General features: G+C 42.3%; 1 protein-coding gene across 1 annotated transcript in view; it reads right to left on the reverse strand.

Moving 5' to 3' along the window:
• The window catches only part of LOC140721718 (uncharacterized), a 154,725-nt gene that overhangs the window by 100,280 nt on the left and 28,993 nt on the right, over positions 1-25,452 (reverse strand). The window contains exons 4-6 of the mRNA XM_073036505.1: positions 13,291-13,560; positions 10,040-10,156; positions 8,196-8,297 (exon numbers count right to left, since the gene is read on the reverse strand). Of these exons, the coding sequence (XP_072892606.1) occupies positions 8,196-8,297; positions 10,040-10,156; positions 13,291-13,560 (489 nt within the window). The remainder of the gene's footprint in view (positions 1-8,195; positions 8,298-10,039; positions 10,157-13,290; positions 13,561-25,452) is intronic.

The following is a 25,452-nucleotide window of genomic DNA, read 5'->3' on the forward strand; positions in this document are numbered from 1 at the left end:
GATCCGCCACATTGCCAACAGTCTCACCATTAATACTATATCCTGCCATCATATTTGACCTACCAAAATGAACCACTACACATTTATCTGGGTTGAATTCTATCTGCAACATTTCAGCCCAGTTTTGTATCCTATCAATGTCCCGTTGTAACCTCTGACAGCCCTCCACACTATCCACACCTCCAACCTTTGTGTCATCAGCAAACTTACTAACTCATTCCTCCACTTCCTCATCCAGGTCATTTATAAAAATCACGAAGAGTAAGGGTCCCAGAACAGATCCCTGAGGCACTTCACTGGTGACCGACCTCCATGCAGAATATGACCCGTCTACAACCACTCTTTGTCTTCTGTGGGCAAGCCATTTCTGCATCCACAAAGCAATGTCCCCTTAAATCCCATGCCTCCTTACTTTCTCAATAAGCATTGCCTGGGGTACCTTATCAAATGCCTTGATGAAGTCCATATACACTACACCTACTGCTCTTCCTTCATCAATTTGTTTAGTCACATCCTCAAAAAATATGATCAGGCTCGTAGGGCATGACCTGTCCTTGACAAAGCCATGCCTACTATTCCTAATCATATTATACCTCTCCAAACATTCATAAATCCTGCCTCTCAGGATCTTCTCCATCAACTTATCAACCACTGAAATAAGACTCACTGGTCTATAATTTTCTAAGCTATCTCAACTCCCTTTTGTGAATAAGAGAACAACATCTGCAACCCTCCAATACTCTGGAACCTCTCCTGTCCCCATTGATGATACAAAGATCATCGCCAGGGGCTCAGCAATCTCTTCCCTCGCCTCCCACAGTAGCCTGGGGTACATCTCATCCGGTCCTGGCAACTTATCCAACTTGATGCTTTCTAAAAGCTCCAGCACATCCTCTGTCTTAATATCTACATGCTCAAGCTTTTCAGTCCGCTGCAAGTCAGCACTACAACCACCAAGATCCTTTTTCATAGTGAATACTGAAGCAAAGTACTCATTAAGTAGCTCTGCTATTTCCTCCAGTTCCATACACACTTTTCCACTGTCACACTTGATAGGTCCTATTCTTTCACGTCTTATCCTTTTGCTCTTCACATACTTGTAGAAAACCTTGCGGTTTTCCTTAATCCTGCCTGCCTAGGCCTTCTCATGGCCCCTTCTGGCTCTCATGATTTCCTTTTTAAGCTCCTTCCTGTTTGCCTTATAATCTTCTAGATCTTTAACGTTACCCAGCTCTCTGAACCTTTTGTAAGCTTTTCTTTTCTTCTTGACTATACCTATTACAGCCCTTGTACACCATGGTTCCTGTACCCTACCATAACTTCCCTGTCTCATTGGAATGTACCTATGCAGAACTCCACACAAATATCCTCTGAACATTTGCCACATTTCTTCCGTACTTTTCCCTGAGAACATCTGTTCCCAATTGAAACTTCCAATTTCCTGCCTGGTAGCCTCATAATTCCCCTTACTCAATTAAACACTTTTCTAACTTGTCTGTTCCTATCTCTCTCCAATGCTCTTGTAAAGAAGATAGAATTATGATCCCTATCTCCAAAATGCTCTCCCGCTGAGAGATCTGACACCTGACCAGGTTTCCCAATACCCAATCAAGTACAGTCTCTCCTCTTGTAGGCTTATCTGCATATTGTGTCAAAAAACCTTCCTGAACACACCTAACAAACTCTACCCCATCGAAACCCTAGCTCTAGAGAGATGCCAATTGATACTTGGGAAATTAAAATCTCCCATCATGACAACTCTGTTAACATTACACCTTTTCAGGATCTATTTCCCTATCTGCTCCTCGATATCTATGTTACTATTGGGCAACCTATAAAAAACACCCAGTAAAGTTATTGACCCCTTCCTGTTCCTAACCTCCACCAACAAAGACTCCGTAGACAATCCCTCCATGACGTCTACCTTTTCTGCAGCCGTGACACTATTTCTGATCAAAAGTGCCACACCCCCATCTCTTTTGCCTCCCTCTCTGTCCTTTCTGAAACATCTAAAACCCAGCACTTGAAGTAACCATTCCTGTACCTGAGCCATCCAAGTCTCTGTAATGGCCACCACATCAGAGCTCCAAGTACCGATCCATGCTCTAAGGTCATCTGCTTTGTTCATAATACTCCTTGCATTAAAATAGACACATCTATTTTAGGTGATCCCCTGGGAGGCTCAACGACAAACTGCTCAAAAAAGCTATATCTTAGGCATTCAACAAACTTATTTTCTTCAGGTCCATTACCAATCTGATTTTCCCAATCGACCTACATATTAAATCTCCCATGACTATCATAACATTGTCCTTTTGACATGCCTTTTCTATTTCCTGTTGTTATCTGTGGTCCACATCCCAGCTACTATTGGGACGCCTGTATATAACTGTCATCAGGGTCCTTTTACTCTTGCATTTTCACAATTCAACCCACAAGGATTCAACATCTTCCAATCTTATGTCACATCTTTCCACTGATTTGATGCCATTCTTCACCAGTAGAGCCACACCACCCCCTCTGCATACCTTCCTATTCCTCCAATACAACATGTAACCTTGGACATTCAGTTCCCAACAACGACCAACCTTCAGTGATGGCTACAACATCATACGTGGTAATCTGCAATATTGTAACAAGGGATGGGACCCAGAGCGATAGAGCAGTGAAAGAAGTGTATGGAGTAAAGCCAGATCTAACATATAAAGAGGCTTTGAGGAAAGAGAAGCAGAATAAAGGGTGCAAAGGTAGTAATGTAGAAGGGCTAAAGTGTGTGTACTTCAATGCAAGAAGCATCAGGAACAAAGGTGATTAACTGAGAGCTTGGATACATACATGGAATTATGATGTAGTGGCCATTACAGAGACTTGGCTGGCACCAGGGCAGGAATGGATTCTCAATATTCCTGGATTTCACTGCTTTAAAAGGGATAGAGAGGGGGGGAAGGGGAGGAGGGGTGGCATTACTGGTTAGGGATACTATTATAGCTACAGGAAGGGTGAGTAATGTAGCAGGATCCTCATTTGAGTCAGTATGGGTGGAAGTCAAGAACAGGAAGGGAGCAGTTACTCTACTGGGGGTATTCTATAGGACCCCTGGTAGCAGCAGAGATACCGAGGAGCAGATTGGGAGGCAGATTTAGGAAAGGTGCAAAAATAACAGGGTTGTTATCATGGATGACTTTAACTTCCCTAATATTGATTGGCACCTGATTAGTTCCAACGGTTTAGATGGGGCAGAGTTTGTTAAGTGTGTCCAGGACAGATTCCTGTCACAGTATGTTGACAGGCTGACTAGGGGGAATGCCATACTAGATCTAGTATTAGGTAATGAACTGAGTCAGGTCACAGATCTCTCAGTGGGTGAGCATCTAGGGGACAGTGATCACCACTCCCTGGCCTTTAGCATTATCATGTAAAAGGATAGAATCAGAGAGGACAGGAAAATTTTTAATTGAGGAAGGGCAAATTATGAGGCTATCAGGCTAGAACTTGCGGGTGTGAAGTGGGATGATGTTTTTGCAGGGAAATGTACTATGGACCTGTGGTTAATGTTTAGGGATCTCTTGCAGGGAGTTAGGGATAAATTTGTCTCAGTGAGGAAGATAAAGAATGGTAGGGTGAAGGAACCATGGGTGACAAGTGAGGTGGAAAATCTAGTCAGGTGGAAGAAGGAAGCATACATGAGGTTTAGTAAGCAAGGATCAAATGGGTCTATTGAGGAATATAGGGTAGCAAGAAAGGAGCTTAAGAAGGGGCTGAGGAGAGCAAGAAGGGGGCATGAGAAGGCCTTGGCGAGTAGGGAAAGGGAAAACCCCAAGACATTCTTCAATTATGTGAAGAACAAAAGGATGACAGGAGTAAAGGTAGGACCAATTAGAAATAAAGGTGGGAAGATGTGCCTGGAGGCTGTGGAAGTGAGCGAGGTCCTCAATGAATACTTCTCTTCAGTATTCACCAATGAGAGGGAACTTGATGATGGTGAGGACAATATGAATGAGGGTGATGTTCTGGAGCATGTTGATATTAAGGGAGAGGAGGTGTTGGAGTTGTTAAAATACATTAGGATGGATAAGTCCCTGGGGCCTGACGGAATATTCCCCAGGCTGCTCCACAATGCGAGGGAAGAGATTGCTGAACCTCTGGCTAGGACCTTTATGTCCTCGTTGTCCACGGGAATGGTACCAGAGGATTGGAGGGAGGCAAATGTTGTCCCCTTGTTCAAAAAAGGTAGTAGGGATAGTCCGGGTAATTATAGACCAGTGAGCTTTACATCTATGGTGAGATAGCTGTTGGAAAAGATTCTTAGAGATAGGATCTATGGGCATTTAGAGAATCATGGTCTGATCAGGGACAGTCAGCATGGCTTTGTGAAGGGCAGATCGTGCCTAACAAGCCTAATAGAGTTCTTTGAGGAGGTGACCAGGCATATAGATGAAGGTTATGAAGCGGATGTGATCTACATGGATTTTAGTAAGGCATTTGACAAGGTTCCACATGGTAGGCTTATTCAGAAAGTCAGAAGGCATGGGATCCAGGGAAGTTTAGCCAGGTGGATTCAGAATTGGCTTGCCTGCAGAAGGCAGAGGGTCGTGGTGGAGGAAGTACCTTCAGATTGGAGGGTTATGACTAGTGGTGTCCCACAAGGATCTGTTCTGGGACCTCTACTTTTAGTGATTTTTATTAACAACCTGGATGTGGGGGTAGAAGGGTGGGTTTGCAAGTTTGCAGTCAACACAAAGGTTGGTGGTGTTGTAGATAGTGTAGAGGATTGTTGAAGATTACAGAGAGACATTGATAGGCTGCAGAAGTGGGCTGTGAAGTGGCAGATGGAGTTCAACCCGGAGACGTGTAAGGTGGTACAGTTTGGAAGGACAAACTCCAAGGCAGAGTACAAAGTAAATGGCAGGATACTTGGTAGTGTGGAGGAGCAGAGGGATCTGGGGGTACATGTCCACAGATCCCTGAAAGTTGCCTCACAGGTAGATGGGGTAGTTAAGAAAGCTTATGGGGTGTTAGCTTTCATAAGTCAAGAGATAGAGTTTAAGGGTCGTGAGGTAATGATGCAGCTCTATAAAACTCTGGTTAGGCCACACTTGGCGTACTGTGTCCAGTTCTGGTCGCCTCACTATAGGAAGGATGTGGAAGCATTGGAAAGGATACAGAGGAGATTTACCAGGATGCTGCCTGGTTTAGAGTGTATGGATTATAATCAGATATTAAGGGAGTTTGGGCTTTACTCTTTAGAGAGAAGGAGGATGAGAGGAGACATGATAGAGGTGTACAAGATATTAAGAGGAATAGATAGAGTGGACAGCCAGCGCCTCTTCCCCAGGGCACCACTGCTCAGTACAAGAGGACATGGCTTTAAGGTAAGGGGAGGGAAGTTCATAGAACATAGAATGGTACAGCACATTATAGGCCCTTTGGCCCACAATGTTGTGCTGATCCTCAAACTTTGCCTCACATATATTAGTGCCGGGGTTAGGACTCAATGTATTTAAGTAAACTACTTAAGAACTTTTTAAAAGCTATTATTAGTGCTTTTTGAGAGGGTGATTTTAGATGCATATCATATTTTTACTGAGTTAAGTATTGTATGTAATTAGTTTTGCTACAATAAGTGTATGGGACATTGGAAAAAATGCTGAATTTCCCCATGGGGATGAATAAAGTATCTATCTATCTATCTATATAACCCCCCACCTTAAATTCCTCCATATACCTGTCTAGTAGTCTATTAAACTTCACTAGTATATCTGCCTCCACCACTGACTCAGGCAGTGCATTCCATGCACCAACCACTCTCTGAGTGAAAAACCTTCCTCTAATATCCCCCTTGAACTTCCCTCCGCTTACCTTAAAACCATGTCCTCTTGTACTGAGCAGTGGTGCCCTGGGGAAGAGGTGCTGGCTGTCCACTCTGTCTATTCCTCTTAATGGGGATAGTTCAATGGGGATATTTGAGGAAGGTTTTTTACTCAGAGAGTGGTTGGTGCGTGGAATGCACTGCCTGAGTCAGTGGTGGAGGCAGATACAATAGTGAAGTTTAAGAGACTACTAGACAGGTATATGGAGGAATTTAAGGTGGGGGGGTTTATATGGGAGGCAGGGTTTGTGGGTCAGCACAACATTGTGGGCCAAAGGGCCTGTAATGTGTTGTACTGTTCTATGTTCTATGTTCTATATCATCTGCCTAATATTTCATACTCCACGCATAGAGGTATAACAGAGGTATACAGAGTACTGTATTTGCTACCCTTTTTGATTCTGCATCCAAATGCACTGATATTCACCCTGCTGGCTGCAATTTTGTCCTATCATCTGCCTGTCCTTCCTGACAGTCTGACTGCACAGTATCTTTGCTTTTTTTTACCATCCATTCTATCCTGAGTCCATTCATTTTCGTTCCCACTCCCTTGCCAAATTAGTTTAAATCCTCAACAGCTTTAATAAACCTGCACACAAGAATATTGGTTCTCCTTGGGTTCAGGTGCAACTCATCCCATTTTTACAGGTCATAGCTCCCCCCGGAAAGATACCAATGATCCAAGAACCTGAAGCCTTTCCCCCTGAAGCAGTTCTCAGTCACACATTTATCTGCCAAATCATCCTGTTTCTACCCTGACTAGCATGTCGCATAGGTAGCAATCCAGAAATTGGAGGTCTCCTGGAGGTCTTGCTTTTCAGCTTTCTGCTTAGCTCTCTAAATTCTCTTTTCAGGACCTCATTTCTTTTCCTTCCCATGTCATTGGTACCAATATGCAGCAAGGCATCTGGCTGCTCTCCCTCCCTCTCTAAAATGCTGCAAACTGACACGTCCCTGATCCTGGCACCTGGGAGGCAACATAACGTTTGGATGTCCTGTTCACATCCACAGAATCTCCTGTCTTAAGGCACTGAGTACAAATGAAAACCATCAACAAAACATTTTTAGCTTGGTTGGAACATTGCAAAGTGTCAGTACCATTGTGCAACTAAATACATTATATTCAATAAAAGTTAATACCTGAGTTTCTTCAGATTCCTACATGATATAAGTAGTCTGAAATTATGTATGTTGAGCTTCAAGCAGTCTATCACAAACAAAAAAAATTCTGAGCAAGTAACACTTTTGAAAAAATTTGTTGTCTAGTGTAACCAATGTTGGATCTCTTAGAGTCTGTTTCAAAGAAACAGAGTGAGCACATGAAGAAGGAAGGGAAAGTCACAGAGGAAGGAGGGATGTGGAAAGAGAAAGGGAGAATTGTTTACATTTGATTCCTGAGTGCAGTCATTATTGTCCTTCCTAAATTACTCAAATGGAGTGGCTTACTGGACCTCTGACCTTACACTGACATCAAACACGACAGCATTCAACAGTCTCCATTAATCGGGCTCGACCATGAATGTTGCATCCTAGCTGTCAAAGTTGATACACAATCCAGGGCAGTACGATATGGAGAGCAAGCTGTTGTCCTTGCAGCAGGCTCCCTCCCTCCACATAGCCGATGATTCCAAAAAAGCAGCAGACACTGATTTAGTTTGGAATCAGCGACGTCACAGGAGTTGCCTGTCAGAGTTGAACCCAATGTAGGATTGCCTTAGGGACTCCAGGTCCAGATTTTTCCTCAGGGTTTACTCCTGAAGACTCCTCTATGAAGGCATAGACCAAAGGCAGCAGAGGTTTGAGATTGGAATTTTTCTTCTCCTAGATGAGCTGCCAACCATGGCTGATGAGCCCCATCTGCCCGGTGACTGGTTTTAAGACACCCAGTAACCCACCTTTGCCCCTTTTCCTATCAGTAGATATGGTTCTCTGGGCTTAGTAGTTAATCCACATGTAAAGGCCAGGAGCTGGACTTGGTTGACAGAGACTATTTGAGACACACGTCATTTGGAGCATTTAGCTGGTAGTGGGAACTTATCCTCAGGAGACCTCACCTACTGCCCCAGCTATGACAACCTTAAAGATCCAAGACAGCATATGTTTAGAGTAAAGAGACTTAGTGGGTGACTGGAATCTGGAACACACTGTCTGAGCTGGAGAAAGAAGCTGGTATTATCACAACATTGAGTCCTTGAAAGGCCAGGCCTAGAAAGCTACGCACAATTGCTGGGAAATAGGATTAGTGTGGATATATGCCTGATGGTCAGCATGGACATGGTGAAACTAAGTGCCTACACTGAGACTGAACATCTCTGAGGCCTCTTACCTGAAATGTATACACAGAAGAGGCTTGCAATGAGCAAACAGATGAAAGATAGAAGCTGAAGTGTCACAAAGATGGTGATAAATTCTCCACGATACTTCTCAACTGCAAAAGTGAAAACAGAATACCACAATGTTATGGACTGAGAGTCAGAAAATATGGTACTATAATTTCAATTTGTAATAATAATAATAATAATAATAATAATAATGATAATGAGAGGGGAACTGGCCAAGGTTGACTGCAAAGTGATACTAGCAGGAAGGACAGGAGAGCAGCAATGGCTGGAGTTTCTGCGAAAAATGAGGGAAGTGCAAGACAGATATGTTCCAAATAAGAAGAAATTTTCGAATGGAAGAAGGACATTACCATGGCCGACAACTGCAGTCAGAGCCAAATTAAAAGCAAAAGAGAGGGCATACAAGGAAATCAAAGCTGGTGGGAAGACAGGGGATTGGGAAGCTTTCAAAAACTTGCAGAAGGAAACTAAGAAGGTCATTAGGAAGGAAAAGATTTATGAAAGGAAGTTGGCAACTAATATCAAAGAAGATACTGAAAGCTTTTTTAAGTATATAAGCTTAAAAGAGAGTTGAGGGTAGATATAGAACCAATAGAAAATGATGCTGGAGATATTGTAATGGGAGATGCAGAGATGGCAGAGGAACTGAATGCGTATTTTGCATCAGTCTTCACAGTGGAAGACATCTGCAGTATATCGGATGTGTCAGGGAAGTGAAGTTTGTGTAGTGAAAATTATGACTGAGAAGGTGCTCAGGAAGCTTAATGATCTGAGGGTGGATAAATCTCCTGGACCTGATGGAATGCACCTTCGAGTTCTGAAAGAAGTAGCTGGAGAGATTGCGGAGGCATTAACAATGATCTTTCAAGAATCAATAGATTCTGGCATTTTACTGGATGACTGGAAAATTGCAAATGTTACTCCGCTATTTTAGAAGGGTGGGAAGCAAAAGAAAGCAAGCAAGATCTGTTAGCCTGACATCAGTGGCTGGGAAGCTGTTGGAATCGATTGTTAGGGATAAGATTATGGAGAACCTGGAGGCACATGATAGGATAGGCCAAAACCAGCATGAAAGGAAAATCCTGCCTGACAACCCTACTGCAATTTTTAGAGGAAATTACAAGGAGGGTGGACAAAGGAGATGCAGTAGATATGATGTACTTGGATTTTCAGAAGGCCTCTGACAAGGTGCTGCACATGAGGCTGCTCAGCAAGATAAGAGCCCATGGAATTACAGGGGAGTTACTAGTACGCGTGGAGTATTGGCTAATCAGCAGGAAATAAAGAGTGAGAATAAAGGGATCCTATTCTGGCTGGCTGCCAGATACTAGTGGAGTTCCACAGGGGTCAGTGTTGGGACCGCCACTTTTTACGATGTATGCCAATAATTTGGACTGTAGGATTAATGGATTTGTGGCTAAATTTACTGATGATATAAAGACAGGTAGAGGAGCGGGCTGTGTTGAGGAAACAGAGAGCCTGCAGAGAGACTTAGATAGTTTAAGTGAATGGGCAAAGAAGTGGCAAATGAAATACAATGTAGGAAAGTGTATGGTCATGCACTTTGGTGGAAGAAATAAATGGGCAGATGATTATTTAGATGGGGAGAGAATTCAAAATGCAGAGATGCAAAGGGACTTGGAAGTCCTTGTGCAAGAATTGGATCAGATCATGATTGAATGGCAGAGCAGACTTGATTTCCCAATTGGGAAATTCTTTTGTTAATATAGCAACATTTAAAAACACACTTAGCAGTGTGTAGATTTACCTAATAATAATGTACAGAACAATAATATACACAATAATAATTTAAGAACGACACAAATACCTTGTTTATTCCTAAGGACAACAAAGATTATCATCATGGCTGTAATGAAGGAAGTGACATTACTGACCATAGCAATGACTGACATCAGAAACGCATAGAAAACAACGGAGAGAACACCTAAAAAATAAAATAACACAAATTTATTTCTGATAAAAATACATTGCCCATTTATATATTTTAGCTAATTCACCCTTTATCCTTCTAAAAAGAGAGGCACATCCTGCTCCACCTCATCTCACATAACTGAAGCATGATCCAGGAATGCTTGAAGAATCTTTGAAGGGAAACATCAGGACTGATGAAAGGTCTCGGCCTGAAATGTTGTCTACTCTTTTCCACAGATGCTGCCTGGCCTGCTGAGATCCTCCAGCATTTTGTGTGTGTTGCTTTTGATTTCTAGCATCTGCAAATTTTCTCATGTTTGTGATATACAGTAATATTTACTGTAATTCAGTTTTTTTCTCTTCTATTATTAAATGTTGCAATTTACTGCTGCTGCAAAATTTACAAATTTCATGACATATGCAGGGAATATTAAACCTGATTCTATGAGGGGAGATTGAATACAGACGCCTCATTACCATTATACTTATAATTTATTGTCACCAAACAATTGATACTAGAGCGTACAATCATCACAGTGATATTTGATTCTGCACTTCGTGCTCCCTGAAGTACGAATCGAAGTAAATATAATAAAAATTCAAATTATAAATCATAATTAGAAAATAGAAAAGGAAAAGTAAGGTAGTGCAAGGCAGGTCCAGATATTTGGAAGGTACGGCCCAGATCCGAGTCAGGATCTGTTCAGCAGTCTTATCACAGTTGGAAAGAAGCTGTTCCCAAACCTGGCCGTACGAATCTTCATGCTCCTGAGCCTTCTCCCGGAGGGAAGTGGGACAAAAAGTGTGTTGGCTGGGTGGGTCTTGTCCTTGATTATCCTGGCAGCACTGCTCCGACAGCATATGGTGTAAAGTGAGTCCAAGGATGGAAGATTGGTTTGTGTGATGTGCTGGGCTATGTTCACGATCTTCTGCAGCTTCTTCTGGTCTTGGACAGGACACCTTCCATACCAGGTTGTGATGAACCCTAGAAGAATGCTTTCTACAGTGCACCTATAAAAATTAGTGAGGGTTTTAGGGGACAGGCCAAATTTCTTCAGCTTTCTCAGGAAGTAAAGGCGCTGGTGGGCCTTCTTGGCAGTGGATTCTGCTTGGTTAGACCAAGTCAGGTCATTTGTGATATTTACCCCGAGGAACTTAAAGCTTTTGACCTGTTCCACCTGCGCACCACCGATGTAGATGGGGTTGTGCGGTCCGCTACTCCTTCTGAAGTCAACAACCAATTCCTTCATCTTGCTGACATTGAGGGATAGGTTATTGTCATACTCACTGATGAGGGGAGATTGAATGCAAACGTCTCATACTCACTGATGAAGGAGATTGAATACAGATGCCTCGTACTCACCGATGAGGGGAGATTGAATACAGACGCCTCATACTCACCGATGAGGGGAGATTGAATACAGACGCCCCGTACTCACTCAGAGCGTGTATGGTAAAGATTTGTTATAATTCAGACATGCAGCACTTTGAGAGTGACTGTCAAGGTGTTACCTCAGGTGGGAGACTATACACACAAGGACACTGTCTCAGGGTTAAAAGGTTGAATAATTTGGACTAGAACATTGAATATTACAAACAGGAATAGGCCCTTCAGACCACAATGTTTGACCAATGTTCAGACCACATATTTGACTTACCAAAATGAATCACCTCACACTTATGCAACAATGTGGTCCCAATGCTGTAAATGCAATACAATACTGCTCAGAGAATTCTTCAAATCAGCATCAAGTTTAATATCCAGGGCATATGTCATGAAATTTCATGAGAGGTTTTTCAACAGTGGCTTTCTCTTTACCACTCTTCCATAAAGCTGCAACTGGTGAAGCATTCAGGCAACAGTTACCGTATGTGCAAACTCTCCCATCTCAGCCGCTGAAGCTTCTAACTCCCCCAGAGGTGTCCTAGGTCTCTTGGTGATCTCCCTCACTGGTCCTCCTCTTGCACAGTCACTCAATTTTTGAAGACAGCCTGCTTTTTTTTTATACAGCTGTGCCATATTCTTTCAATTTCTTATGGATGAACTTATATTCAGTGACTTGGAAATGTTCTTGAATCCATCTCTTGCCTTGTGCTTTTCAATAACCTTTTCGTGGAGTTGGTTGGAGTGTTCTTTTGTCTTCATGATGTTGTTTTTGCCAGGATACTGACTCACCAGCAGTTGGGCCTTCCAGATGAAGGTGTATTTTTACTACAATCAATTGAAATATCTTGACTGCAAAAACAGATCTCCATTTAACTAATTATGTGACTTCTAAAACCAATGGATGATTGGATCACCAGTGATGATTTGGTGTGTCATAATATAGGGAGGGGGGTGTGAATACTTATGCATTAATTATTTTGTGTTTCATATTTGTAATTTATTTAAACCAATTTGTAGAGATCTGTTTTCACATTGACAGGAGAATTTTTTTCTGTTGATGTTTGTTGAAAAAGCCAAATTAAATCCACTGTGACTCAATGTTTTAAAACAATAAAACATGAAAACTTCCGGGGGGGGGGGGAATAAATACTTTTTATAGGCACTGTAAGCCCAGGTCACTGGTATGGTAATATCATTCTGCCAATTGCTACAAACCTGTGGTGAGAACTTAACTTAGGTCACTGGAACAGTAATATTGTAATGTACTATAAACTCAATACAGAGAGCCGCAGGAATTAAACCTGGGTCACTGGTGCTGTATTATTGTTATCCTATCCACTCAACTCATTTCAGAGAGCAGTAGAAATTGAACTCACGTCACAGGTACTGTAATATCGATATGCCCATCGCAATGAACTCATTACAGAGAGTGGCAGGAATTGGACCCGGGTCACTGGTGCTTTAACATTGTTATGCTACCACTATAAACTCATTACAGTGAGCGGCAGGAATTAAACCTGGGTCACTGGTGCTTTAATATTGTTATGCTCATCACTATGCTACCCTACCACCCATATTATTACAATTAGTGATGAAATTAATGTCAACAGATTAACATACTGTATATTGTACAGGGACGTGAAAATGTTTCATTTTCTATATGACTACCAATCTCACCAAATACAATAACAAAAAAAATCTCCTGTCTCACACACAGTGTTGTACGGTGAACTCTCACCTGATACAATGTGAAATCCTACCGTTTGCAACAAGAAAGTAAGAGATTTGGGCTTTGCTGACATCATTATTTACACTGCAGGTATACAAGCCACAGTCCGTGGTTTTCAAATCTTCAATGAATAGACTAGAGCCATCTAATGCCACTCTATAATGTGAATAGTTGTGTATTGGTACACCATCCTTCAGCCATTGAGTGCCAGTTACTTTGCCAGTTTGCACAATGCAGCTCAGCTGAACACGATCAGAGACGTAGGCAGGCCTCTGGAAGATCAGTGGGGTTTGCAGTTGAGCTGTCAGAACATAAGACAACGCTGGTTAGGTCTAACAATAAATGTTCAGATTTCTAATCAAACGTGTAGCAGCTTATCACCCTATGCAGAAAGTCATTTAATTTTCACTCCCTTGTTGACCCAATGACTCAATGGCAAACACTGCGAGTGGAAGATCAGAACAATGACCCACCTCACGTGCCAATTTACAAATAATATATTGTATTTCCTGGAAAGGGTGAGAAAGGAAGCAGAGCATGCTTGTCTTTATTTCTCAAGGCATTGAGTTCAAGAGTCAGAAAGTGACATTACAAATTTACAAAACTCCGGTTGGCTGCACAGGACATTAAAGCCGAAATAGGCCACTTGCCTCAAGTCTGCTCTGTCATTCCATCATGGCTGATTTATTATCCCTCTCAACCAAATTCTCTCGCCTTCTCCACGTAATCTTTGATGCAATAACTAATCAAGAACCTATCATTCTGACACAGTGTGCTCTTGTCCTCGATTCCCACAAGGGAGATCTTATTGACACCTACTAAATACTGAAATGCCTTGATAGAGACTCCCCAACTATAGGAACATACAGCCATTTCAATAGTTGATAGGTTTCAATCAGATTACCCTTTGCGTTGATGAAAATCACAGGCAGGTTTGTTAGAGCTGTTCGGAAGGGTTTAAACTAATTTGGCAGGAGTGTGCAAACTGGAGTTATGGGACTCAGGATAGGGTGGATAGTAAAAAGTAAACAAACAGGCATACTTTATTGATCCCGAGGGAAACTGGGTTTCGTTACAGCCGCACCAACCAAGAATAGTGTAGAAATATAGCAATATAAAACCATAAATAATTAAATAATAATGTTAATCATGCCAAGTGGAAATAAGTCCAGGACCAGCCTATGGGCTCAGGGTGTCTGACACTCCGAGGGAGGAGTTGTAAAGTTTGATGGCAACAGGCAGGAATGCCTTCCTATGATGCTCAGTGTTACATCTCAGTGGAATGAGTCTCTGGCTGAATGTACTCCTGTGCCTAACCAGTACATTATGGAGTGGATGGGAGTCATTGTTCAAGATGGCATGCAACTTGGACAGCATTCTCTTTTCAGACACCACTGTCAGTGTGCAGTCAGACTGTCAGGAAGAGCAGGCAGGGGATGGGACATAGTTGCAGCCAACAGGGTGAGTATCAGTACACAAGGGATGAAAAATCAATAAGAGTAGCAAATACAGTACTCAAGGTGTTGTATCTCATTGCGCAGAGTATAAGAAGTAAGGTGGATGATCTTGTTGCACTATTACAGATTGCCAGGTATGATGTAGCCATCACTGAATCTTGCCTGAAGGATAGTTGTAGTTGGGAGCTGAATGTCCAAGGTTACACATTGTATCGGAGGGATAGTAAGGTAGGCAGAGGGGGAGGTGTGGCTCCACTGGTAAAGAATGGCATCAAATCAGTAGAAAGATTTGATACAGGATCGGAAACTGTTGAATCCTCGTGGGTTGAGATAAGAAACTGCAAGGGTGAAAGGTTCCTGATGGAAGTTATATATAGGCCTACCAACAGTTGCTGGAAGATGGACCACTGATTACAAGAGGCATCTCAAAAGGACAATGTTATGATAGTTATGGGAGATCTTAACATTCAGGTTGATTGGGGAAAATCAGGTTGGTAATGGATCTCAAGAGAGTGCATTTGCTGAATGCCTAAGAAATGGCTTTTTAAAGCAGTTTGTCATTGAACCTACTAGTGGATCAGCTATACTGGATTGGGTGTTGTGTAGTGAGGCAATTAGGGAGGTGAAGGTAAAAGAACACTTAGGAACTAGTGATCACAATATGATTGAGTTCAACTTGAAATTTGATAGGGAGAAAGTAATGTCTGATATAGCAGTATTTCAGTGGAGTAAGGGAAATTATAGTGGTATGAAAAAGGAGTTGGCCAAAGTAAATTGGAAGGAGCTACTGGCAGGGATGTCAACAGAGCAGCAATGGTGAGTGTTTCTGGGAAAAATGAGGAAGGTACAGGACATGTGTATTGCAAAAGTGAAGAAATACTCAAATGGCAAAATAGTACCACCATGGCTGACAAGAGAAGTCAAAGCTAATGTAAAAACAAAAGAGAGCATGCAACAAAGCAAATTATTAGTGGGAAGATAGAGGATCAGAAAGTTTCTAAAAACCTACAGAGGGCAACTCTGTAGATCATTAGAAGGGAAAAGATGAAATATGAAAGCAAGCTAGCAAATAATATCAAAGTGGATAGTAAAAGCTTTTTTAAATATGTAAAAAATAAGAGAGATGAGAGTGGATATAGGACTGCTAGAAAATGAGGCAGGAAAAATAATAAAGGGGGACAAGAAGATGGCTGATGAACTAACTGAGTATTTTGCATCAGTCTTCACTGTGGAACACAGTTGTAGTATGCCTGATGTTGTAGAGTGTGAAGGAAGAGAAGTGGGTGCAGTTACTATTACAAGGGAGGTGGTGCTCAAAAGCTGAAAGACTTAAAAGTACATAAGTCACCTGGACCAGATAAACTGCACCCTAAGGTTCTGAAAGAGGTAGCATTAGGGATTGTGGCGGCATTAGAAATTATCGTTCAAAAATCTTTGGACTCTCACATGGTGCCAGAAGACTGGAAAATTGCAAATGTCACTCCACTCATTAAGAATGGAGGAAGGCAGCAGAAAGGAAATTATAGACCAGTTTGTCTGACCTCAGTAGTTGGGAAGATGTTAGAGTCAATTGTTAAGGATGAGCTGATGGAATACTTGGTGATTCAGGACAAAATAAGCATGGTTTCCCTAAGGGAAAATCTTGCCTAACGAACCAGTTGGAATTCTTTGAGTAGTTACAAGTAGGATAGATAAAGGGGATGCAGTGGATGTTGTATAATTGGACTTTCAGAAGGCCTTTGACAAGGTGCCACACATGAAGCTGCTTACCAAGTTAAGAGTCTGTGGTTTACAGGATAGTTACGAAGATGATTAGAGCATTGGCTGATTGGAAGGCAGCAGCGAGTGAGAATAAAAGGATCTTTGTCTGATTGGCTGCCAGTGACTCATGGTGTTCTGTAGGTGTCAGTGTTGGGACCACTTCTTTTAATGCTGTATATAAATGATTTAGATGATGGTATAGATGTCTTTGTTGCCAAGTTTGCAGATAATACAAAGATTGGTGGAGGAGTAGGTAGGATGCAGAAGGACTTAGATTAGAAGAACATAGATCATAGAACAATACAGCACAGTACAGGCCCTTCGGCCCACAATGTTGTGCCAGCACTTAAACCCTGCCTCCCATCTAACCCTCCACCTTAAATTCCTCCATATACCTGTCTAGTAGTCTCTTAAATTTCACTAGTGTATCTGCCTCCACCACTGACTCAGGCAGTACATTCCACGTACCAACCACTCTGAGTAAAAAAATTTCCTCTAATATCCCCCTTGAACTTTCCACCCCTTATCTTAAAGCCACATCCTCTTGTATTGAGCAGTGCTGCCCTGGGGAAGAGGCGCTGGCTGTCCACTCTATCTATTCCTCTTAATATCTTGTATACCTCTATCATGTCTCCTCTTATCCTCCTTCTCTCCAGAGAGTAAAGCCCTAGCTCCCTTAATCTCTGATCATAATGCATACTCTCTAAACCAGGCAGCATCTTGGTAAACCTCCTCTGCACCCTTTCCAAAGCTTCTACATTCTTCCTATGGTGAAGTGACCAGAACTGGACACAGTACTCTAAGCATGGCCTTACCAGAGTTTTAGAGCTGCATCATTACCCCATGATTCTTAAACTCTATCCCTCAACTTATGAAAGCTAACACTCCATAAGCTTTCTTAACTACCCCATCTACCTGTGAGGCAACTTTCAGGGATCTGTGGACATGTACCCCCAGATCCCTCTGCTCCTCCACACTACCAAGTATCCTGCCATTTACTTTGTACTCTGCCTTGGAGTTTGTCCTTCCAAAGTGTACCACCTCACACTTCTCTGGGTTGAACTCCATCTGCCACTTCCCAGCCCACTTCTGCATCCTATCAATGTCTCTCTGCAATCTTGGACAATCCTCTACACTATCCACACCACCCCCAACCTTTGTGTTGTCTGCAAACTTGCCAACCCACCCTTCTACCCCCACATCCAGGTCGTTAATAAAAATCATGAAAAGTAGAGGACCCAGGACCGATCCTTGTGGGACACCACTAGTCAGAACCCTCCAATCCAGAATGGCCAAGTGGCAAATAAAATATAATGTTGGAAAATGCATTGTCATGCACTTCCGTAGTTAGAAATAAATGTACAGACTATTTTCTAAACAGGGAGAATATCCAAAAATCTGAGGTGCAAAGGGACTTGGGAGTCCTTGTGTGTTAACCCTGAAGGTTAACTTGCAGGTTGACTCTGTGGTGAGGAAGGTAAATGCAATGTCAGCATTCATTTCAAGAGGTTTAGAATGCAAGATCAAGGATGTGATGCTGAAGCTTTTGAAGGCACTGGTGAGGTCTCAGCTTGAGTATTGTGAACAGTTTTGGGCTCCTCATCTTAGGAGAGATATGCTGGCATTGGAGAGGATTCAGACGAGGTTCACAAGAATGATCTCAGGAATGAAAGGGTTATCATACAAGGAATGTTTGATGGCTCTAGGTCTGTGCTCGTTGGAATTTAGAAGGATGAGGGAAGATCTCACTAAACCTTTTGAATGTTCAAAGGTCTAGACAGAATAGATGAGGAAAGGACGTTTCCTATGTTGGGAGATTCTTGGACAAGAGGGCAGAGACTCAGGATAGAGGGGTGTTCATTCAAAACAGAGATGTGGAGAAATTTCTTAAGCCAGAAGGTAGTGAATTTGTGAAATTAATTGCCAAGGGGAGCTGTGGAGTCTAGGTCATTGGGTGTATTTAAAGTAGAGACTGATTGATTGGACACGGCATCAAATGTTACAGAGAAGGCTGGGAAATGTGGTTGAGGAGGAGAAAAAAAAGGATCAGCCATGATTAAATGGCAGAGCAGACTCAATGGGCTAAATGGCCTAATTCTGCTCCTATGTCTTATGGTCTAAAATGCCAGTGCAATCCCTCTTCCATTTTTAAGTATCTTGTAATTGACTGTACTAATTTGTTTTTATCCCTGCATTCTCGATGTGACAATGCTTGGACCATGTCTTATCAGTGATGCACAACACATAGACAACAATCTCACAATTCCTCCTTTTTAAATATTTCAAAGGTTTAAGAATGACCACAAGATCACATTTTATTGTTAATTCTTCAGTAGACTTTTCAACACAGAGTGGTGGGGGCATGGAATGCACTGCAAGTAATGGTGGTAGAGGCGGATACAATAGGGTCTTTTAAGAGACACTTCGGTACATGGAACTTAGAAAAATAGAGGGTCATGCTGTAGGGCAATTTTAGGCAGTTTCTAGAGTAGGTTACATGATCGGTGCAACATTGTTGGCCAAAGGGCCTGTAAGTTGCTGTAGATTTCTATGTTCTAGGATATGAGCACTTCTTGGCTTCTGATGAAAAAAAAACTGTGACAATTCCAAGATGACTTGGATGGATAGTGTATATTTGGATGATTGGAAGCAGTGTTTGGAATATTTCATTCAATTCTGCTCACCCCATTAAAGGCAGGATGTAGAGGCTTTTAAGCGGGTGCAGAATCAGAATCAGGTTTATTATCACGGCACGTGTTGTGAAATTTGTTACCTTAGCAGCAGCAGTTCAATGCAATACATAACATAGACAAATAAAACTAAAATAATAATAAGTAAATCAAATACAGTATACATATATTGAATAGATTAAAAATCGTGCAAAAGCAGAAATAATATATTAAAAAGTGATGCAGTGTTCAAGGATTCAATGTCCATTTAGGACTGGAATGGCAGAGGGAAAGAAGCTGTTCTTGAATCCCTGTGTGTGCCTTCACACTTCTGTACCTCCTACCTGATGGTAACAGTGAGAAAATAGCATACCCTGGATGCAGGAAGTCTTTAATAATGGATGCTGCCTTACTGAGACATTGCTCCTTGAAGATGTCCTGGATACTTTGTAGGCTAGTGCCCAAGATGGAGTTGACTACAACCCTCTGCAGCTTCTCTCGGTCCTGGGCAGTAGCACCCGCGCCCCCATAACAGACAGTGATGCAGCCCGTCAGAATGCTGTGCACAGTACATATATCAAAGTTTTTGAGTGTATTTGTTGATATACCAAATCTCTTCAAATTCCTAATGTAGCTGTCTTGATTTCTTTATAACTGCATGTTGGGACCAGGTTAGGTCCTCAGAGATCTTGACACCCAGAAACTTAAAACTGCTCACCCTCTCCACTTCTGATCCCTCTATGAGGATTGGTATGTGTTCCTTCATCTTACCCTTCCTCAAGTCCACAAGCAGCTCTTTCATCTTACTGACGTTGAGTGCCAGGTTGTTGCTGTGACCCCACTCCACTAGTTGGCATATCTCACTCCTGTACGCCCTCTCATCACCATCTGAGATGCTACCAACAGTAGCTGTATTGTCAGCAAATTTATAGATGGTATTTGAGCTATAAATTTTAATATCTATTTTAATGCTAGGAGCATTGTAAGAAAGGTGGATGAGCTTAAAGTGTGGATTGATACCTGGAATTATGATGTTGTAGCTATTAGTGAAACATGGTTGCAGGAAGGGTGTGATTGGCAACTAAATATTCCTGGATTTAGTTGCTTCAGGTGTGATAGAGTAGGAGGGGCCAGAGGAGGAGGTGTTGCATTGCTTGTCCGAGAAAATCTTATGGCGGTGCTTTGGAAGGATAGATTACAGAGCTCCTCTAGGGAGGCTATTTGGGTGGAATTGAGGAATGGGAAAGGTGTAGTAACACTGATAGGAGTGTATTATAGGCCACCTAATGGGGAGCGTGAGTTGGAAGAGCAAATGTGTAAGGAGATAGCAGATATTTGTAGTAAACACAAGGTGGTGATTGTGGGAGATTTTAATTTTCCACACATAGATTGGGAAGCTCATTCTGTAAAAGGGCTGGATGGTTTAGAGTTTGTGAAATGTGTGCAGGATAGCTTTTTGCAACAATACATAGAAGTACCGACTAGAGATGGGGCAGTGTTGGATCTCCTGTTAGGGAATGCGATAGGTCAGCTGACAGATGTATGTGTTGGGGAGCACTTCGGGTCCAGTGATCACAATAGCATTAGCTTCAATATAATTATGGAGAAGGACAGGACTGGACCTAGAGTTGAGATTTTTGATTGGAGAAAGGCTAACTTTGAGGAGATGCGCAGGGATTTAGAGAGAGTGGAATGGGTCAAGTTGTTTTATGGGAAGGATGTAATAGAGAAATGGAGGTCATTTAAGGGTGAAATTATGAGGGTACAGAATCTTTATGTTCCTGTTCGGTTGAAAGGAAAGGTTAAAGGTTTGAAAGCGCCATGGTTTTCAAGGGATATTAGAAACTTGGTTCGAAAAAAGAGGGATGTCTACAATAGATATAGGCAGCATGGAGTAAAGGAATTGCTCGAGGAATATAAAGAATGTAAAAGGAAACTTAAGAAAGAGATTAGAAAAGCTAAAAGAAGTTACGAGTTTGGTTTGGCAAATAAGGTGGAAGTAAATCCGAAAGGCTTCTACAGTTATATTAAAAGCAAGAGGATAGTGAGGGATAAAATTGGTCCCTTAGAGAATCAGGGTGGTCAGCTATGTGTGGAGCCGAGGGAGATGGGAGAGATTTTGAACGATTTCTTCTCTTCGGTATTCACTAAGGAGAAGGATATCGAATGGTGTAAGGTGTGGGAAACAAGTAAGGAAGTTATGGAACCTATGACAATTAAAGAGGTGGAAGTACTGGCGCTTTTAAGAAATTTAAAAGTGGATAAATCTCCGGGTCCTGACCGGATATTCCCCAGGACCTTGAGGGAAGTTTGTGTAGAGATAGCAGGAGCTCTGACGGAGATCTTTCAGATGTCATTAGAAACGGGGATTGTGCCGGAGGATTGGCGTATTGCTCATGTGGTTCCATTGTTTAAAAAGGGTTCTAGAAGTAAGCCTGGCAATTATAGACCTGTCAGTTTGACATCAGTGGTGGGTAAATTAATGGAAAGTATTCTTAGAGATAGTATTTATAATTATCTGGATAGACAGGATCTGATTAGGAGTAGCCAGCATGGATTTGTGCGTGGAAGGTCATGTTTGACAAACCTTATTGAATTTTTTGAAGTAGTTACGAGGAATGTTGACGAGGGTAAGGCAGTGGATGTAGTCTATATGGACTTCAGCAAGGCCTTTGACAAAGTTCCACATGGAAGGTTAGTTAAGAAGGTTCAGTCATTAGGTATTAATGCTGGAGTAATAAAATGGATTCAACAGTGGCTAGATGGGAGATGCCAGAGAGTAGTGGTGGATAATTGTTTATCGGGATGGAGGCCGGTGACTAGCGGGGTGCCTCAGGGATCTGTTTTGGGCCCAATGTTGTTTGTAATATACATAAATGATCTGGATGATGGGGTGGTAAATTGGATTAGTAAGTATGCTGATGATACTAAGGTAGGAGGTGTTGTGGATAATGAGGTGGGTTTTCAAAGCTTGCAGGGAGATTTATGCCGGTTAGAAGAATGGGCTGAACGTTGGCAGATGGAGTTTAATGCTGAGAAGTGTGAGGTTCTACATTTTGGCAGGAATAATCCAAATAGAACATACAGGGTAAATGGTAGGGCATTGAGGAATGCAGTGGAACAGAGAGATCTAGGAATAACAGTGCATAGTTCCCTGAAGGTGGAGTCTCATGTAGATAGGGTGGTGAAGAAGGCTTTTGGAACGCTGGCCTTTATAAATCAGAGCATTGAGTACAGAAGTTGGGATGTAATGTTAAAATTGTACAAGGCATTGGTAAGGCCAAATTTGGAATATTGTGTACAGTTCTGGTCACCGAATTATAGGAAAGATATCAATAAATTAGAGAGAGTGCAGAGACGATTTACTAGGATGTTACCAGGGTTTCAGCACTTAAGTTACAGAGAAAGGTTGAACAAGTTAGGTCTCTATTCATTGGAGCGTAGAAGGTTGAGGGGGGATTTGATCGAGGTATTTAAAATGTTGAGAGGGATAGATAGAGTTGACGTGAATAGGCTGTTTCCATTGAGAGTAGGGGAGATTCAAACGAGAGGACATGATTTGAGAGTTAGGGGGCAAAAGTTTAAGGGAAACACGAGGGGGTATTTCTTTACTCAGAGAGTGATAGCTGTGTGGAATGAGCTTCCTGTAGAAGTAGTAGAGGCCAGATCAGTTGTGTCATTTAAGGTAAAATTGGATAGGTATATGGATAGGAAAGGAGTGGAGGGTTATGGGCTGAGTGCGGGTAGGTGGGACTAGGTGAGATTAAGAGTTCGGCACGGACTAGGAGGGCCGGAATGGCCTGTTTCCGTGCTGTGATTGTTATATGGTTATATGGTTATGCCTAGCCACACAGTCATCCATAGAGAGCAGAGCAGTGGGCTAAGTGCACACCCCTGAGGTGTGATCAGTGATCACCAGTGTGATCTTCTAGATAGGAAGTCGAGGATCCAATTGCAGAGGGAGGTACAGAGGCTCAGGTTCTGTAACTTCTCAATCAGGATTGTGGGAATGATGGTATTAAATACTGAGCTATAGTCAATTAAGCCGGCTGGTGGCGTAGCGGCATAAGCGCTGGACTTCAAAGCAATGGCTCCGGAGTTCGAATCCAGCCAGCTTGCACACATTCCATCCGTGCTGGGTTGAGCGTTGAGCTAGCAACTTGGCCTCATAAAAATAAGAAAGCCTGCTAAAAAAAACGCTGTCATGATGGCGTCCCGATGACTCCACTAGGAGTTAAGGGCTTTCTTCTTTCTTCTTCTATAGTCGATGAACGGCATCCTGACATACTGTAGATGTTTGTGTTGTCCAGGTGGTCTAAAGCCATGTGAAGAAAGGCAAATTGCAATGTGGCAAAAGACAAATTGCAATAGTCCAGATCCTTGCTGAGGCAGGAGTTCAGTCTAGTCATGACCAACCTCTCAAAGCATTTCATCACTGTAGATATGAGTGTTACAAACATCTGTAAGGACAATACACATCCATGCAATCATCTGTTTGAACTTCTTCCATCTGGCAGATGATATAAGATTTTCTATGCCCGCACTTCCAGACTGAAAAACAGCTATAATTGCTCTGAACCAATTGATCAAGCATCATCCATAAATTTGTTATATTGCTACTTTTAATACTGTTTTATTAATATTTTAATATGGCTGTCATGCATCTGAGTTGCCCTTTTGTACTGCTGGTCATTGCTTGTACTGGCTGGTTACTTGATTATATTTATTGTTTTTTTTATTTGTTGTTTTATAGCATTGAGTACAAAAGTTGCAAAGTCATTTTCGCTGTATTGGTGCATAAAATTCTACTATGCAATGACAATAAAGATATTTCATTTCATTACCAGGTGATAATCATTAAATAGCTCACATTATCCTTCTTAGGCACTGGTATAATTGTTGCCTTTTTGAAGCACGTGGGAACTCTTGACTGTAGCAGTGGGACATTGAAAATGTCCTTGAATACTCCTGCCAATTGCTTGGCACCAGTTTTCAGAGCCTTACCAGGTACTCCATCGGAACCTTCTAACCCTCTTTAAAGACAGCCTAACTTTGGCCTCTGAGACAGAGATCAGAGGGGTCAACAGGTGCAGCAGGGATCTTCACAGCTGTAGTTGTGCTCTCCCTTTCAAAGTAGACATAGGAGGTGTTGAGTTCATCTGGCAGAGAAGCATCACTGCCATTCATGCTATTGTGTTTCGCTTTGTAGGAAGTAATGTCTTGCAAGCCCTGCCAGAGTTGCCCTGCATCCGATGTCATTCAAAATAGTCTCTTTGCCCTTGAAATAGCCCTCTGCAAATCATAGCTGGTTTTCTGGTACAGTCCTGGGTCACCAGACTTGAGTGCCACAGATCTAGCCTTCAGCAGATGATATACCTCCTGTTTCATCCACAGCTTTTGGTTTGGGAATGTATAGAGTGTAGAAGGATACTGTTGGAGTAAATGGCATGTGCTATGAGAAAAGGGTGGACAAACTAGTCACAAACAAGAGAAAATGTGCTGAAGCTGGAAATTCAAGCAACGTACACACAATGATGGAGGAACCAGCAAGAGGAGCTGAAGGCAGTGTGGACAGGGCCAACAAACTTAACCTGTTCTTCAACAGATTTGACACTGTGGTCCCTGCACATCCCTTACATGATTCTTCTGTTGTCGGCCCCCAACCAACACATACTCCACTCTCCCCTCCTACCCCTCCTCACAGCCCCCCACCCTGCTCTAGTGACTACAACCCTCCCACACCTGGAACCACCACGGCGGGCTTCACAGCTGAACAGGTGAAAAGACAGCTGAAACGTCTCCACCCAAGCAAGGCTGCAGGCCAGGATGGTGTCAGCCCCAGGGTGCTCAAAGCCTGTGCCCCCTAGCTATGTGGAGTACTTCACCATGTCTTCAACCTGAGCCTGAGTCTTCAGAGAGTTCCTGTGCTGTGGAAGAGTCTCTGGCTGAATGTACAAGCCCATTTCTGTGCAAGAATCTATGCTCTGTATCACAGTGGAGGTCCTATCATAAGTATATAAAAAGATGCTCACTGAAAATTAGGTAAGAAGTGTCCTACTAAAAATGATTAATATATTCAATCAACAATAATGCCATTATTTAGAAATATAGGTTTAAGCTGAGAGGGAGATGGAGTAGCAAAGTTTTCACATGTTGATATCTGGAGTGAGCAGCCAGAGGAGGAGATGAAGGTAAGAAGTGTAACAAGGCAAAGGAGGATGTATTTAATTCAGGCAAATGGGATATTATAGTTTGGCATGGGGGACCAAAAAGTCAATTTCTACATTGTACAATGCTGACTCTGTG

The sequence above is a fragment of the Hemitrygon akajei genome, chromosome 2, assembly GCF_048418815.1.
Source record: "Hemitrygon akajei chromosome 2, sHemAka1.3, whole genome shotgun sequence".
Lineage (NCBI taxonomy): Eukaryota > Metazoa > Chordata > Chondrichthyes > Myliobatiformes > Dasyatidae > Hemitrygon > Hemitrygon akajei.